The 13,090-nt window shown below is 42.3% G+C and overlaps 1 protein-coding gene and 1 pseudogene across 1 annotated transcript in view; one reads left to right on the top strand and one right to left on the bottom strand.

Moving 5' to 3' along the window:
* LOC105742072 (N-alpha-acetyltransferase 11-like) overlaps positions 1-11,738 on the bottom strand; it is a 13,019-nt gene extending 1,281 nt beyond the window's left edge. Inside the window, exons 1-2 of the mRNA XM_012514563.2 lie at positions 11,675-11,738; positions 4,473-4,928 (exon numbers count right to left, since the gene is read on the bottom strand). Coding sequence (XP_012370017.2) covers positions 4,473-4,928; positions 11,675-11,738 — 520 coding nt within the window. The remainder of the gene's footprint in view (positions 1-4,472; positions 4,929-11,674) is intronic.
* Positions 11,739-11,982: 244 nt separating this feature from the next.
* On the top strand, positions 11,983-12,872 carry LOC101578231 (annotated as a pseudogene).
* The last annotated feature ends 218 nt before the right edge of the window (positions 12,873-13,090 follow it).

Here is a 13,090-nt window from a genome sequence, read left to right as displayed (position 1 = left end):
ACTAAAGGTAAAATTAGAGGCAAGGCCATGCTATGAAGAAGGGCTGCTATTGACCGTGAACTCAAAATTAAACTTCTGTTTTTTTCTGATGTCCATATTTTTGTAAAAATACTACACAAAGTTTGAGGCTTTCGTGATTGTCATTACAATTAAAGATGTGACTACAAGTAAACTCCATTCACGCAGTTTATATTATTAGTTGGCAGCTAAGAAAATGGACTCGGAGAAAATAGACTACTAATTCGAGGGCTAAACAGAGAAGAGACTAAAAAATATTTTGCCTTAGGAAATACTGAAAAGGGCTGGGGAGATAGTTCTGTGTTCTGTGCTCCAGCCTGGCAAGTGCAGGGATCCAGGTTTGATCCCTGGCACCTCACAACGCACTGGCATTGTACTGTGCCAGCCACTAAAACTCGGCATGGTGGCACACACCTGTATCCCAGCAGCGGGGAGGTGAAGACAGAAGGATCACTATGAGTCCAAGCTGTGTAATGAGACCCTACACCAAATAAATAATAAAAAACAAAAAAGAACTACTGAAAAGAGCTGCATAAACACCTGCATAGCAAGTGTAAGTGTAAGATTCTGAGTTTCGGAACCAGGGCTTGAACTCAGATCCTTGTGTTTGCCAGTCAAGCGCTTATCCTACTGAGCCATCTCCCCGGCCCCTTACAAAGAAATTTAGAAATCTAACCATATGCAGAATTGTAACGGGCCAGACCTGTGACATTTTTTTTTCCTTATTCTTGTGTCTTTTTTTTTTTTTTTCATTTATTATCCTTTTTTTAAAGAAAGAAAAACCCCAAAAACCCTTTACTTGAGAGACAGTATGGCAATAATTGGCATGTCATGACAAGAAGAACATATTGAGAAGACCAGAATGACAGGCCCTCCAAGTGTGACCCCTCTATTACATTACACATTGCCATCCTCAGTGCAGCTGCCTGGCTCACAGGCACCAGCATATACAGTTAGGGTGAGAATCCCACCAGCCAACCACTAGTCTCAAAAACCTGCTGATGTCCCCCAGGATCACTTCCCGACCCATCTTGTGCGTACGAATGCATGTCTTTGCCCCTGTCATGTTTCCCAGCTTTTCTCCTTGCCCACTCCTCAGTGTCCAATCCTCAAGTTCTCACTTTCCTTTTATTTGTGTTGTACCTTTCTATTTGTAACTCCTCTTTTGAGTTCTTATACTAGGGAGACGATATGATATTTATACATGTGGGTCTGGTTTATTTTGCTTATGAGTATATCTTCAAGAGGCATCCACTTAAATATGAAGGCTTCAAGTTTATCATTCTTTATAGCTGTGTAATACTCCATTGTATAAAAATACCACATCTTTTTCAACCATTCCTCATGTAATGGGCATCTTGGTTGTTTCCAAGATCTGGCTATCACAAATTGTGCTGCTATAAACATAGATATGCATATATCACTATGATATGATGCTTTCAGTTTCTCCAGGAAAATTCCCAGTAGGGGGATAGCTGGCTTGAATGGGATTTCCAGTCCTAGTTTTATAAGGAGTCTCCACACTGATTTCCATAATGGTTGCACCAGTCTACACTCCCATCAACAGTGGAGAAGGATTCTCTTTTCCCCACAGCCTCTCCAACATTTGTTGTTGGTTGATTTCTTTATGACAGCCATTCTTTCTGGGGTGAGATGGTTTCTCGTGTTGTTTTAATTTGCATTTCACAGATGGCTAGCGATGTGGAGCATTTTTTCATATATTTATTCGCTTCTTTAATTTTGTCCTTTGAGAAGTGTGTGTTCATCTCAGATGCCCATTTCTAGATTGGGTCTTTAAATTTAGGGGCCCTAATGTTCTTTAGTTCTTTATAAATTCTAGAGAGCAGACCTTTGTCTGAGTGCTTATTAGTTAAGATTTTTTCAAAATTTGTGGGCTGTCTTTTCAGTTTGTTGGTAACTTCTTTTGACGTGCAAAAACTTCTCAATAAGAGCAGGTCCCAGTTCTTAATTCTTTCAAGTATTTCCCTTGTGATTTGATTTTTGTTCATGAACTCTTTGCCTATCCCTATGACTTCAAGAGTTCTTCCTATTTTCTCTTCCAGGCAAGTTAGTGTTTCTGTTTTAATGTTGAGTTCCTTAATCCATTTTGACTTTAATTCAGTGCATGGTGATAGACCTGGGCCAAGTTCTAGTTTTTGGCGTGTAGAGAGCCAATTTTTTCAGCACCATTTGTTAAAGAGACTATCTATCTTTCTTTCAGTAAATGTGTTTGGCCCCTTTGTCGAAGATTAGGTGGCTGAGTGTGTTTCTAGTGGCCTCTGCATCTTTTAATCTATTCCATTGATCCTCAGGTCTATTTTGTTGCCAATACCATGCTGATTTTATCATAGTAGCTTTGTAGTATAATTTCAAGTCAGGAATTGTAATGCGTCCTGCTTTGTCTTTATTGGCCAGGATTGCTTTTGCTATTCTAGGTCTTTTTTTGGTTCCAAATAAATTTTAGGAACAATTTCTCTAAGTCTGGGAGGTATGATGGTAGTAGTCTGATAGGGATTGCATTAAATCTGTACAACAATTTTTGGAGAATGGCATCTTCACGATGTTGGTTCTTTCTATCCAGGAGAGGGAATATATTTCCATTTTCTGAAATCCTCTATGGTCTCTTTTTTCAGAGTACTGTAATTTACAGTGAAAAGAGCTTTGATTTCTTTAGTTTGATGAATTCCAAGATATTTCATTTTTCACGGGGCTATTGTAAAAGGTATTGATTCTATAATTGCCCTCTCAGTGTGTTTGTTATCCGTGTAGAGGAATGCTGTTGACTTTTGGGTATTGACTTTGTATCCTGCTATGCTACTAAATTTGTCTATCAATTCTAGTTGCTTCTTGGTGGAGTTTTTTGGGTCTTCCAAGTAAAGTATCATGTCATCTGCAAATAATGATAATTTAACTTCTTATTTAACTATTCTTATTTCTTTTATTTCTCCATCTTTTCTAATGGCTCTAGCTAATGATTCCAGAACTATATTGAATAGGAGGGGTGACAGAGGACATCCTTGTCTATACCAGAATGAGAGTAAAAGATTTCAGTTTTTCCCCATTGAGAATTATATTAGCCATTGAGTTTTCATAGATGGCTTTTAACAGATTAAAGTAGAGACCTTCTATTCCACTTTTCTGTAGAACTTTGAACATGAATGAGTGTTGCACTTTGTCAAAAGCATTTTCTGCATCAGTTGAAATGGTCATGTGGTTTTTAGATTTGTTCTATTGATATAGTGTATTACATTTATAGATTTTCGAATATTGAACCATCCTTGCATCCCTAGAATGAATCCCACCTGGTCATGGTGTATGATCTTCTCGATGATTTGCTGCATTCTATTTGCTAGGATTTTATTGAGGATTTTTGCATCTATGTTCATGAGGGAGATTGGCCTGTAGTTCTCTTTTTTTTTTCTTTTTTGGATTTATCAAGTTATTTTTACTTCAAAGATCAAAATACTTCATTTTTAATTATTTGTACTAGAGAAAGATACTGAAAAGGGAATAGTAATAGAAGGTTTTATGTATATACATTAACAAATGACATATTAGTTGTACATTATGCTAAAATTTTACATATTTAAACAGTAGAGTCCCCTTTCTGTTGAATTTTTAACATTTCTATAAATAAAATACAAACAATAGCAACAAGAGAGTAGAAGCAACTTTGACTTTTAACTCAAATAGATTTGGGTCCAGATTTTAGGTTCAGATTTATTTCAGTTTCTTTAGCTAGCTATAAAAGAATAATGAATGCCTACCTCAGAGTCGCTAATAAGATTGAATATCTTGTTAGTAAATACCATAGCAATCAATCCCAAGTTACATTATTACAACAAAAAACAAAACAAAAAAATTTAACAGAGGTAGATCATTCTAATTGCAGATAATCTTTTTTTCATAAAATCTCCAAATTCTGCTTATTAAATAGAAAACCTTCTCACCTTATCCCCCAGGGAAGGGGACAATATTCTTTCAAAAAGGGGGTGCTTAGGAGGAAGAGGGACAGTTCAGAGACAGGAAGAGGAATGCAATACTTGTACCAGAAAAGAAGGGGAATGAGTTATGAAGTCTAACTTGATGGTCCTGACTGTCTTCTCTCAATAATGAAAAACCAGATGAATTAATGGCAAAAATTGAGAGCTCTGAGCCTCCAGACTTTTTCTAGCTTCCTGTCTCGTATCTAGGAGACAACCTTTCAGGAAAACCACAACTAACTTAGGATTGTTACAAACAGTCTACGCAGACAGACCAAGGATCTGTAAGGGCAGGCCTCCAGCCTTCCTGGCTCTTGCACAGCAGGCTCTGGTGTCAAGACATTTTTTCACGATCCCCCAGAGCTGAAAATGAGACGCCACCTGGGTCACTGTGAGATGATCGGAGAGCAGATGTTGCAGAGCAGCCAGGCCAGGCCAGGATCAGGAAGCAGATGTGGCTGATACAAGTACCTACAATGCTGGGCTCCACCTCATTGACCTGGAAGTTGAGGGTGTGGGAGTAGAGGTGCAAGGCCCCCACGTTACTCTTCCTCACGTGCAAGGACACGTACTTGGCCCCGAAGTTCTCCACCATGGCCCGTGAGGCCTGGTCCATGAACTTCTGGGCCAGGCTGAGGTGCCCGTGCAAGTGTTTCACGGCCAGCGAGGTGATGTCCCCGTGGGCGATGTCGTCAGGTTCCTCCTCCATTTTGGCCAGGACATAGCCCACAACCTTGCCATCCTCGTCCTCGGCGATGTAGGAGAGCCGTGGCCAGGACAGGCCGTGGTAGAAGTAGTACTTCATCTGGTAGTTCTCGGGCAGGCAGAGGAAGTTGCAGTGCTGCGTGTTCATCAGGTTGTCCGGCCGGGCATGCGGGTGTTCATAGCGGAGCCTGGTGCGCAAGGCGCCGCCCTGCCCTCTGGGAGCTGGAGAGATTGCACGGAGCGCGGGACACCATCGGTCTTGGGGAATGGAGTCCTGTAGTTCTCTTTCTTAGTTGCGTCTTTCCCTGGTTTTGGTATCGGTATAATACTTGCCTCCAGGAATGATTTTGGGAGAACTCTTTCCTTTTCAATTTCATTGAAGAGTTTGAGGAGTGTAGGGATTGTATCTTCTGTGAATTTCTTGTAGAATTCAGCTGTGAATCCATCAGGACCTGGACTTTTCTTTGTTGGCAGGCTCTTTATTACATTTCGTATTTCATTGGCTGTTATTGGGTTATTGAGAGTTGTTATATCTTCTTGATTCAGTTTTGGTAATTCGTGCCTTTCTAGGGATCTGTCCATTTCATCTGTGGCTTCTATCCTGTGAACCTAAAGATTCTCAAAGTAGCTATTGATAATCTTCTGAATTTCCACTGGGTCTGTGATAGTTACACCCTTTTCATTCTTTATTGCTTGTATTTGAATTTTTTCTTTCCTCTTTTTAATGAGTTTAGCTAGGGGCTTATCAATTTTATTTAATCTTTCAAAGAACCAGCTTTTTGATTTGTTAATTCTTTGAACTGTTTTCTTCATCTCAAGTGAATTAATTTCTGCTCCAATCTTTATGATTTCTTCCTGTCTTTGGGCTCTGGGTTTGGTTTGCTTTTCCTTTTCTAGATGTTGGAGGTGCAGCATTAAGGTATTTATGTGTTTCTTCTGTTCTGTATTCCTTTTTTTTTTTTTTTCTGTATTCCTAATGTGTGAGTTCACAGCTATGAATTTCCCTCTGAGAACTGCTTTCCTTGTATCCCATAAATTCCAATAAGTTGTGGATGAATTTTCATTCAATTGTAGATGTTGTTGAATTTCTTCTGTAACCCATTGATTGCTGAGTAGGGTGTCATTTAATTTCCATGTATTTAGGGTTTTTTTCTGGTTTCTTTTGTTGTTTATTTCCAGTTTCATTGCATTGTGGTCAGATAATATGCATGGGATAATTTCTGTTTTCTTACATATACTTAAGCATGACCTATGGACCAGTATGTGGTCTTTTAGAAAATGACCCATGTGCAGCTGAAAAAAATGTGTATTGCACTGTGTTTGGGTGGAACACTCTGTATATGTCTACCAAGTCCATTTGTTCCAAGCTCTGGTTCAGTTCTGCTAATTCTTTGCTAATTTTTTGTCTGGTTGATCTATCTTTTTAGGATAAGGGGTTGTTAAGGTCTCCTGCTAAGATGATTGTATTGGATATTAGGTTTTTCATGTCTTTTACGGTTTGTCTTATATAGTTGGGTGCTCCCGTGTTTGGTGCATACATATTTATGAGTGTTATTTCTTCCTCTTGAATTTTCCCCCTAACCAGTATATAGTGGCCTTCTTTATTTCGTTTGATCCTTCTTGGTTTGAAGTTGAGACTGTCTGAGATCAAGATTGCTACCCCTGCTTTTATTCTGAGGAGCTGGGGCATGTAGTATTGTTTTTCATCCTTTGACTTTCAGCTTATGAGTTTCTTTATGAGTTAAGTGTGTTTCTTGTATACAACATATTGTTGAGTTTTGTTTCCTAATCCATTGTGCCAATCTATTTTTCTTAACTGGTGAATTGAGTCCATTTACGTTGATGGTTATAACTGAGATGTGGTGAATTACGATTGACATGTTATTTACCTGCTGTTTTTTAACTCTTTTTTTCTCCTGTGTTTAATTGTTTGTCCTATTTAGTGGGTTTCTTCTGTTCTTGTTGGTGGAGTTCTGATCATTTTGGTTCGTCTCTAGAACATCTTTCAGTAGCCTGTGTAAGGTTGGCTTTGTCATCGCGAAATTTTTTAGCTGTTCTTTGTCATGGAAGTATTTCACTTCTCCATCAAACTTGAAAGAGAGTTTTGCAGGGTATAGTAGTCTAGGCTAGAATTTGTTTTCATAGAGGACTTGAAGTACTCTGCTCCATGCTCTTCTTGCCTTCATGGTTTGTGAAGAGAAGTTGGCCATAATTCTGATGGATTTTCCTTTGAATGTGATCTGCTTCTTTTCTCTAGCAGCTTTCAGTATGATATTCTTGTGTTGGATTTCTGGGATCTTGACTATTATATGTCTCGGTGTGTTTTTAATTGGGTTGAAGTTATTTGGCGTTCTGCATGCTTCGGTTACTTGAATGTCAGATTGTTTCCTCATATTTGGGAAGTTTTCTGCTATTACTTCTGCCCATATTCTTTTTATATCATTTGTATTGAGTCCTTCTTTCTCATTGATGTCTATTAGTCTCACATTGTTCATCTTTGCATCATCTTTCAGGTGATGAATTATTTTTTCCTGCATCCTAGTTGTTTTTAAAAGATCTTTTCTTAACTTTTCACTAGTTGCACCAGTGTCTTCAAGATCTGAAACTCTGTCATCACTTTCACTCAAACTGTTTTGCAGGCTTATTATTGAGATTTTAAGTTCCTCTATATCTCTTTGACTCTGCTTCATATGATCTATTTCTTTCCTGTATTGCTCATTCAAGGAATCCATCATTATTTATTTATTTAAAAAATTTATTTATTTTATTTATTTATTTGTGTGTGTGTGTGTGTGTGTGTGTGTGTGTGTGTTTGGCCAGCTCAGCCCGCCTGGGAGCGGGGCTGGCTGGCATGTGGTGCTGGGGGATTGAACCGCGGTCCATGTGCTTTGCTAAGCTTGTTCTAAGTAGGTGCTTTAGACCACTGAGCCATCTCACCAGCCCAATCCATCATTTTTTAATCTCCTGTATTTTTTTAATCAATGTCTTCTTTAGAAGCAGTTATTAATTCTTTTACTGCAGAGTTTTTTTCAGATTGGGTTTCTGCCATATGTTTCTGTATTTGATTCTTTAGTTCAGATGCTATGAATTCAGATATTTCTTTTTTCATTTCAGACATTAATTCTGCTTTGAGTTCCTTTAAACCTTTCTGCAGTTGCTTATTTACTTTTGATGCTATTAATTCATATTTTGAGCTAAGCTAGTGTCCACTGCACTTGTTCTAGGTGGGCATTGTGTTTCCTCTATATGTTTCTGCTTTTGATTCTTTAGTTCAGATGCTATGAATTCAGAGTTTTCTTTTCTGTTCCAGAAATTAATTCTGCTCTGAGTTCCTCTATATCTTTCTGCTGTTGTGTATTTACTTCTGATGCTATTGATTCATATATTTTAGCAGAGCTAGTGTCTTCTGCACTTGTTATTGGTGGGCTCAAGGCCTGAGATTGCATTTTGCTCCTTGTTTTTATCATTTCATATAGTACTGACCTCTGACCTTTGGTGAAGTTATATCCTTATCACCTAATGAAATTCAGGTACTGATATACCAAGTTCTAGTTCATGCAGTTGTGCCTGGCTTGGGTCTGGCTACTGTGCTCAGCTCCTTATTGTTGTTGCCCTTGGAGGTGGGCCTACTGTACCCCTCTGGTAAGATGTTCTGTTCTTGGATTAGCTGTGTGGTTTTGACCTAGTCTCACTGCAGGGACTTTAGCTGCAGGGTTTCACTGCAAGCCTGTATGCCAGGTCTGGGCTGGGTCTGGAGGGGTATGAGGAGGGACGGCAAGAGAGCGCAGAAGCTCTCATACACACTCACTGGAGTTGCTTGAGGAAGACCCAGGCCTTGGCCTGTCTTCAGCTGCCCTTTCGTGGTCTGTCTTAGGTTGCCATGAGGCCTTGACCAGCCTGAGGAATCTCACTCTCTCTTGCTCTCACTCTCCCTCTCCATCTATCCATTTGTCTGTCTCTCCCTTTCTTTCTTTCTTTCTTTCTTTCTTTCTTTCTTTCTTTCTTTCTTTCTTTCTTTCCCTCTTGCCCTCTATTTCTTTGTCTCTCCTGTGTTTTACTTTCTCCTCCCTTTTTGTCTCCCTCTTTCTTTCTCCATCTCTGTCTTTCCAGCTTCTTTCTCTCTGCTTCCCTTCCGCCCTAGTGCCACAGTCCAAGTACCATTGGAGCCCTCCCAGTACACACATAACCTCTGCCATCTAAGGAATCACAGGGTCCTTTTGCAAACATTTTGCAAAAGAGACAGCTGTGCTCCATCCACCCTGTCTCAGGCCTCTTCCTCTTCCCTGACCACTAGGCAAGAGCCAAGAGTGCAGACTCTCCCAAGGCAGACCCGACAGCACGTCCGGCAGGGGCCTCTGTCCCAGAGACCATCTGTATTTCACTCAATGTCTCCAACCTGAGTCCGACACATCCACACGATCTGCTTGCTTTGGTGGTGCCGTCTACACTGTGACTTGCCTGCATGTACTGTCACAGATGGACGATGTCCTTTTCTATCCTCTTGCATAATTTACTGACTTTATGTAAATGCTTGCAAATTGCTCATAACTTTTTGTACATTGGATAATTTGTCTTTTAGCTTATGTTTAGATGACTTATAGCTCATGTATTTCCTGATGTGCTTGAATTGAGGTGGCTCCATCATGTTATTATTTGGTTTTCCTTTTTTCCCTGTGGCTTTTGTTCCCTTTTCTGCTGCTTTAGGTGAAGGTGAGCACCACTCGCATTCCACTTTGGCTTATCTCCTGTGGTTGTTGCTCTATTTGTTTGTATGATATTTTTAGTGATCGTTCCACTTAAAATCTCTTTTTATCATTTCAATTAGAGAGTATAAACTTTACCTATACAGTTCCTTTTTTATTCCCCATTTTTTTTTATTATAGTGAGCTTATAAATTAGCCAATCAAAGGGAGATTTGGACCAGTTTTAAACTCTCAACTTCCATAACTGGAAAAAATTAATCTGTGTTGTTCTAATTCACTGTTTGTGCCAACTGGTGACAGCAAATCAATATACCAGCTAATTCCCAATCTGCCACCTCAGTGCCTGCTGCTAATCCTATCCTGTGTGTTGAGACTGTCCTGGTTCCTTGTAGGAGAGTCATATTGGTTTGTAAACTCTATGTTTTGAAGGCTAAACCATGTAATCTAGGTTTTATTTAAATTCCATGGAGCATGTTAATTGTTTTGGCAGGCAGTCAGGCTTCAGGTATGAGTTCCAACTGTTTCCGTGGCCGTGGTCCCAATGGAGGCTGCATTCAAAGCCTCCACTGTGCTCTCTGGATCCCACATAGTCTAATGGAGACAAGGACGGCTCAGATGTGGTGCCAGCCCATTGGGTTGTGCTCAGTTTATGGACCACGTTGAGGGTTGCTTCTTGGAGTTCCTTTCTCTCCACCATCTCAGCAGCATCCTAGTTCCCTGAAGTTCCCAAGGTTTGCCTCCACCTGGAATCTGGGGCATGAGCTGTCTGGCCTTATATGGGTTTCCATGACAGTGGTCACATCTGAACCCAGGCAATAGAGGAGGAAGGGGGCAAAACCACGGGGTTTGTCCCACCCTCTAAGCAGCACACCTTCATTATTTGGAAAGGAAAATCCCCCTTTGTGATTAGAGTTGCTTATTTTCCTATAGGGATGGACTTAAATGATACTGACCCAGCCAGAGGGCAAATGAGGTGCCTTTTCAGGGACAAGACTGTATGTGGCCTGATGGACATGAGCCAGGGACAGACGAGTGGGCACACTTCATGTGGTACATAGATGAGGGTGTTCAGAATGTCGTGACATACATGGTCATGTTTGGAGAGAGATCTTGGCTCTCAGGATCACTGTCTAAGGCCCTGTGTTAGTTTTTCTTGATACAGCCCTTGACACCTACAATTTAAAGGAGGAGCAGCTTAAGTTGCCTTATGGCTTTGGGGGATTGAGTTCATGGTGCACTGGCTCCAAGGCCCAGACATCATGGTGTCAAGGTATGGTTTATGGAAAGAGAGCAGGGGAACAGCACTAGAGGGGTAGGGTGGAGGAACAGACGCAGATCCCAGCCCCTGGGGTTCTGCTTGATGCCCATTTTCACTTCCTAGAATGGGATATAGCTGTGTGTAGCCCCCATATGGCTGCAAAGTTAACTCAGCATTGTGGTTTAGATCTCAATTGTCCTCCCCAAGTCTCATGTATTCAGAGGCAGGACTTTTGGAAGATGATCGGATTGCCAGGTGCCGTACTCATCAGCCTGCTAGTCCTTGGGTGAATTCAGAGCTGACCGTGCTGTGAGGAGGCGGGGCCCGGTTCGCATGGGTCACTGCGGTGTGAACTGAAAGGGTGGATTCTTGTTCCCAGGTCCCCAGTTCCTGCTCTGCTTCCTATCTGCCATGGGGTGTGCAGTTTCCGGTGGCCATGGCCTTTCACCCTGCCGTTCTGCCTTGGAGCCAGGCAACCCTGCACCAAAACCAGGAGCCAAAAGAAACCTCTCTTTAAGTTGCAGGCACTGCTAGGTATTTTGTTCCAGCAATGGAAGTGGCTAAAGTCTTAGGCAGGGCACCTGCCAGGCACTCTGCAGGCCTCATTGTGACACATGCAAACACAGTGTGTAGAGATACAGTCTCTGTGTCCCTTCTGGAACGCTACACCATGAGCCAGGCAGCCACTTAGGCTGCTCCTGCCAATCCTCTCGAGTTCTGCAGAGACAAAAAGAAGGGGAGCCTGACTGGAAATTCCCCTGAGGCATCAGACCAGCATCTGTGACACAAATCTTCTGCTTCTGAGGTCACAGGAAAAGAAAACCCAGAAAAGCCCCCAGGAACTGAGAGAACCTGGAGAGAATCAAAAGCAAATAATAAAGAAGAAAAACCGAAACCAAAAACCAATACCCACAAAAATCACAATGACTGCAGGGATTAAAAAAAAAGATAGTAAACAGTTCCTCTTTCTGTGAATTAGAGAACCTCGGTGTTTCAGGAAACCTTACGGGAAGTGGGAAATCCTAGGGAGAGTGTCGCCAGCTGTTTGTAGAAAGCTACTGCTGATGTCATCTCGTTACCCTGGAGCATAGCACACATTTGTGTTGGAAGTGTGAAGCTTCTGCTTTAGGTTTTAATTTTCTAATTAAGAAGCAGAAAAAGATACCGCCATCATGTTTAGTACTTCGACTTGAAATGCAATGGGTGCAAAATTAATATGCATGTCCGTCAGCTTCCTCTTCCTGTAACAAGCACCTGAGACAATTTATAAAGAGAACACACTTGTTTTGGTTCACAGTTTTAGAGGGCTCAGTCCATGCGTGATGGGTCCTGTGACGAGGAAGCACAACATGACAAGGACAGCATGACAGCAAAACTGCTCACGTGATGGCCAACAATCGAAAGAGGCCAGGGTCCCGCAGTCCTTCCAAGTCATGCCCTTGCCACCCAAAGTCCTCTCCCTAGGTCCCACCTCCCCAAAGCGTCACCTCCTAATGGCTCCATGTTGGGAGATACAGAGTAGACACTTAAGATCTCAGCTATAGTGAGATATGTTAAATAATACATTTGCTTCTCTGCTCTGTCAGTAATTTATATTCATATCTTAAAGACCCACACAGGAGTGTCTCCAAGAGGTCCACTTGGGGAAGGAGGCATCTGGACCTGGGCAGCAGCAGTGACAGTGTCAGAAAGAGGGTAACCTTGTAGGCCACGGACTGCTACACCATGCACGAGATCTACAATGGTGAGACCGCCCAGGACCAGTGTGAGTACGAGCTGGGTTAGGCCCTGGAAGCCCAGTACAGTGCACTGTCATTGAGCCCACCCAAACTGGTGATGAGAGCACTGGATCACCGTGGGCAACTGCCTGCATGAGACAGCTGTGCTGGTTGGCACTGCCTGCCTCTTCGCCCCACTGGCACTGCCCTTGGATCACTCCCACTGCATCTCCCTGCCTGCTGGCATGTTGAGCTTGGCCTGCTGCACCCTCTATGGGATCTCCTGACAGTCTGACCCTTGCTGCAAGTACCGAGTGGAGTATGATGCCTATAACCTGTCTCGAGTGTGCCTTTGTGCACACTCACCTCCTCTACCCCGTGGTGCTGGTCTGCAATGACAACCTGCACAGAGAGACTGCACAACACGAAGGCATTGGCTGCCCTGGTGTACTGTGTAAAGAAGAGTTGCGAACCCTATGCTGTATGACTCCAGCGAGCAGGGAGAGGAGCAGAAACAGCCCGCAAGAGTCAAGAGAACAGAGACCCAGTCCTAGCCCAGGTCCGGTGAGTGTGCGGAGAGTTTCCTGCTACCCTGCGCCGGCGGGTCCAGTCCCAGCCCAGGCGCAGCGTGGGCCGGACCCTCTCCCACCCCCTTGGGCCGCCCCCCACCACTCCGCCCTACCTGCCCCACCCCTCCCGCCGAGT

The sequence above is a fragment of the Octodon degus genome, unplaced genomic scaffold (genome assembly GCF_000260255.1).
Source record: "Octodon degus isolate 3935 unplaced genomic scaffold, OctDeg1.0 scaffold00035, whole genome shotgun sequence".
In the NCBI taxonomy this organism is placed as follows: Eukaryota; Metazoa; Chordata; class Mammalia; order Rodentia; family Octodontidae; genus Octodon; species Octodon degus.
Note: the sequence above shows the minus strand (reverse complement) of the source record. Positions and strands in the feature narration are given on the sequence as shown.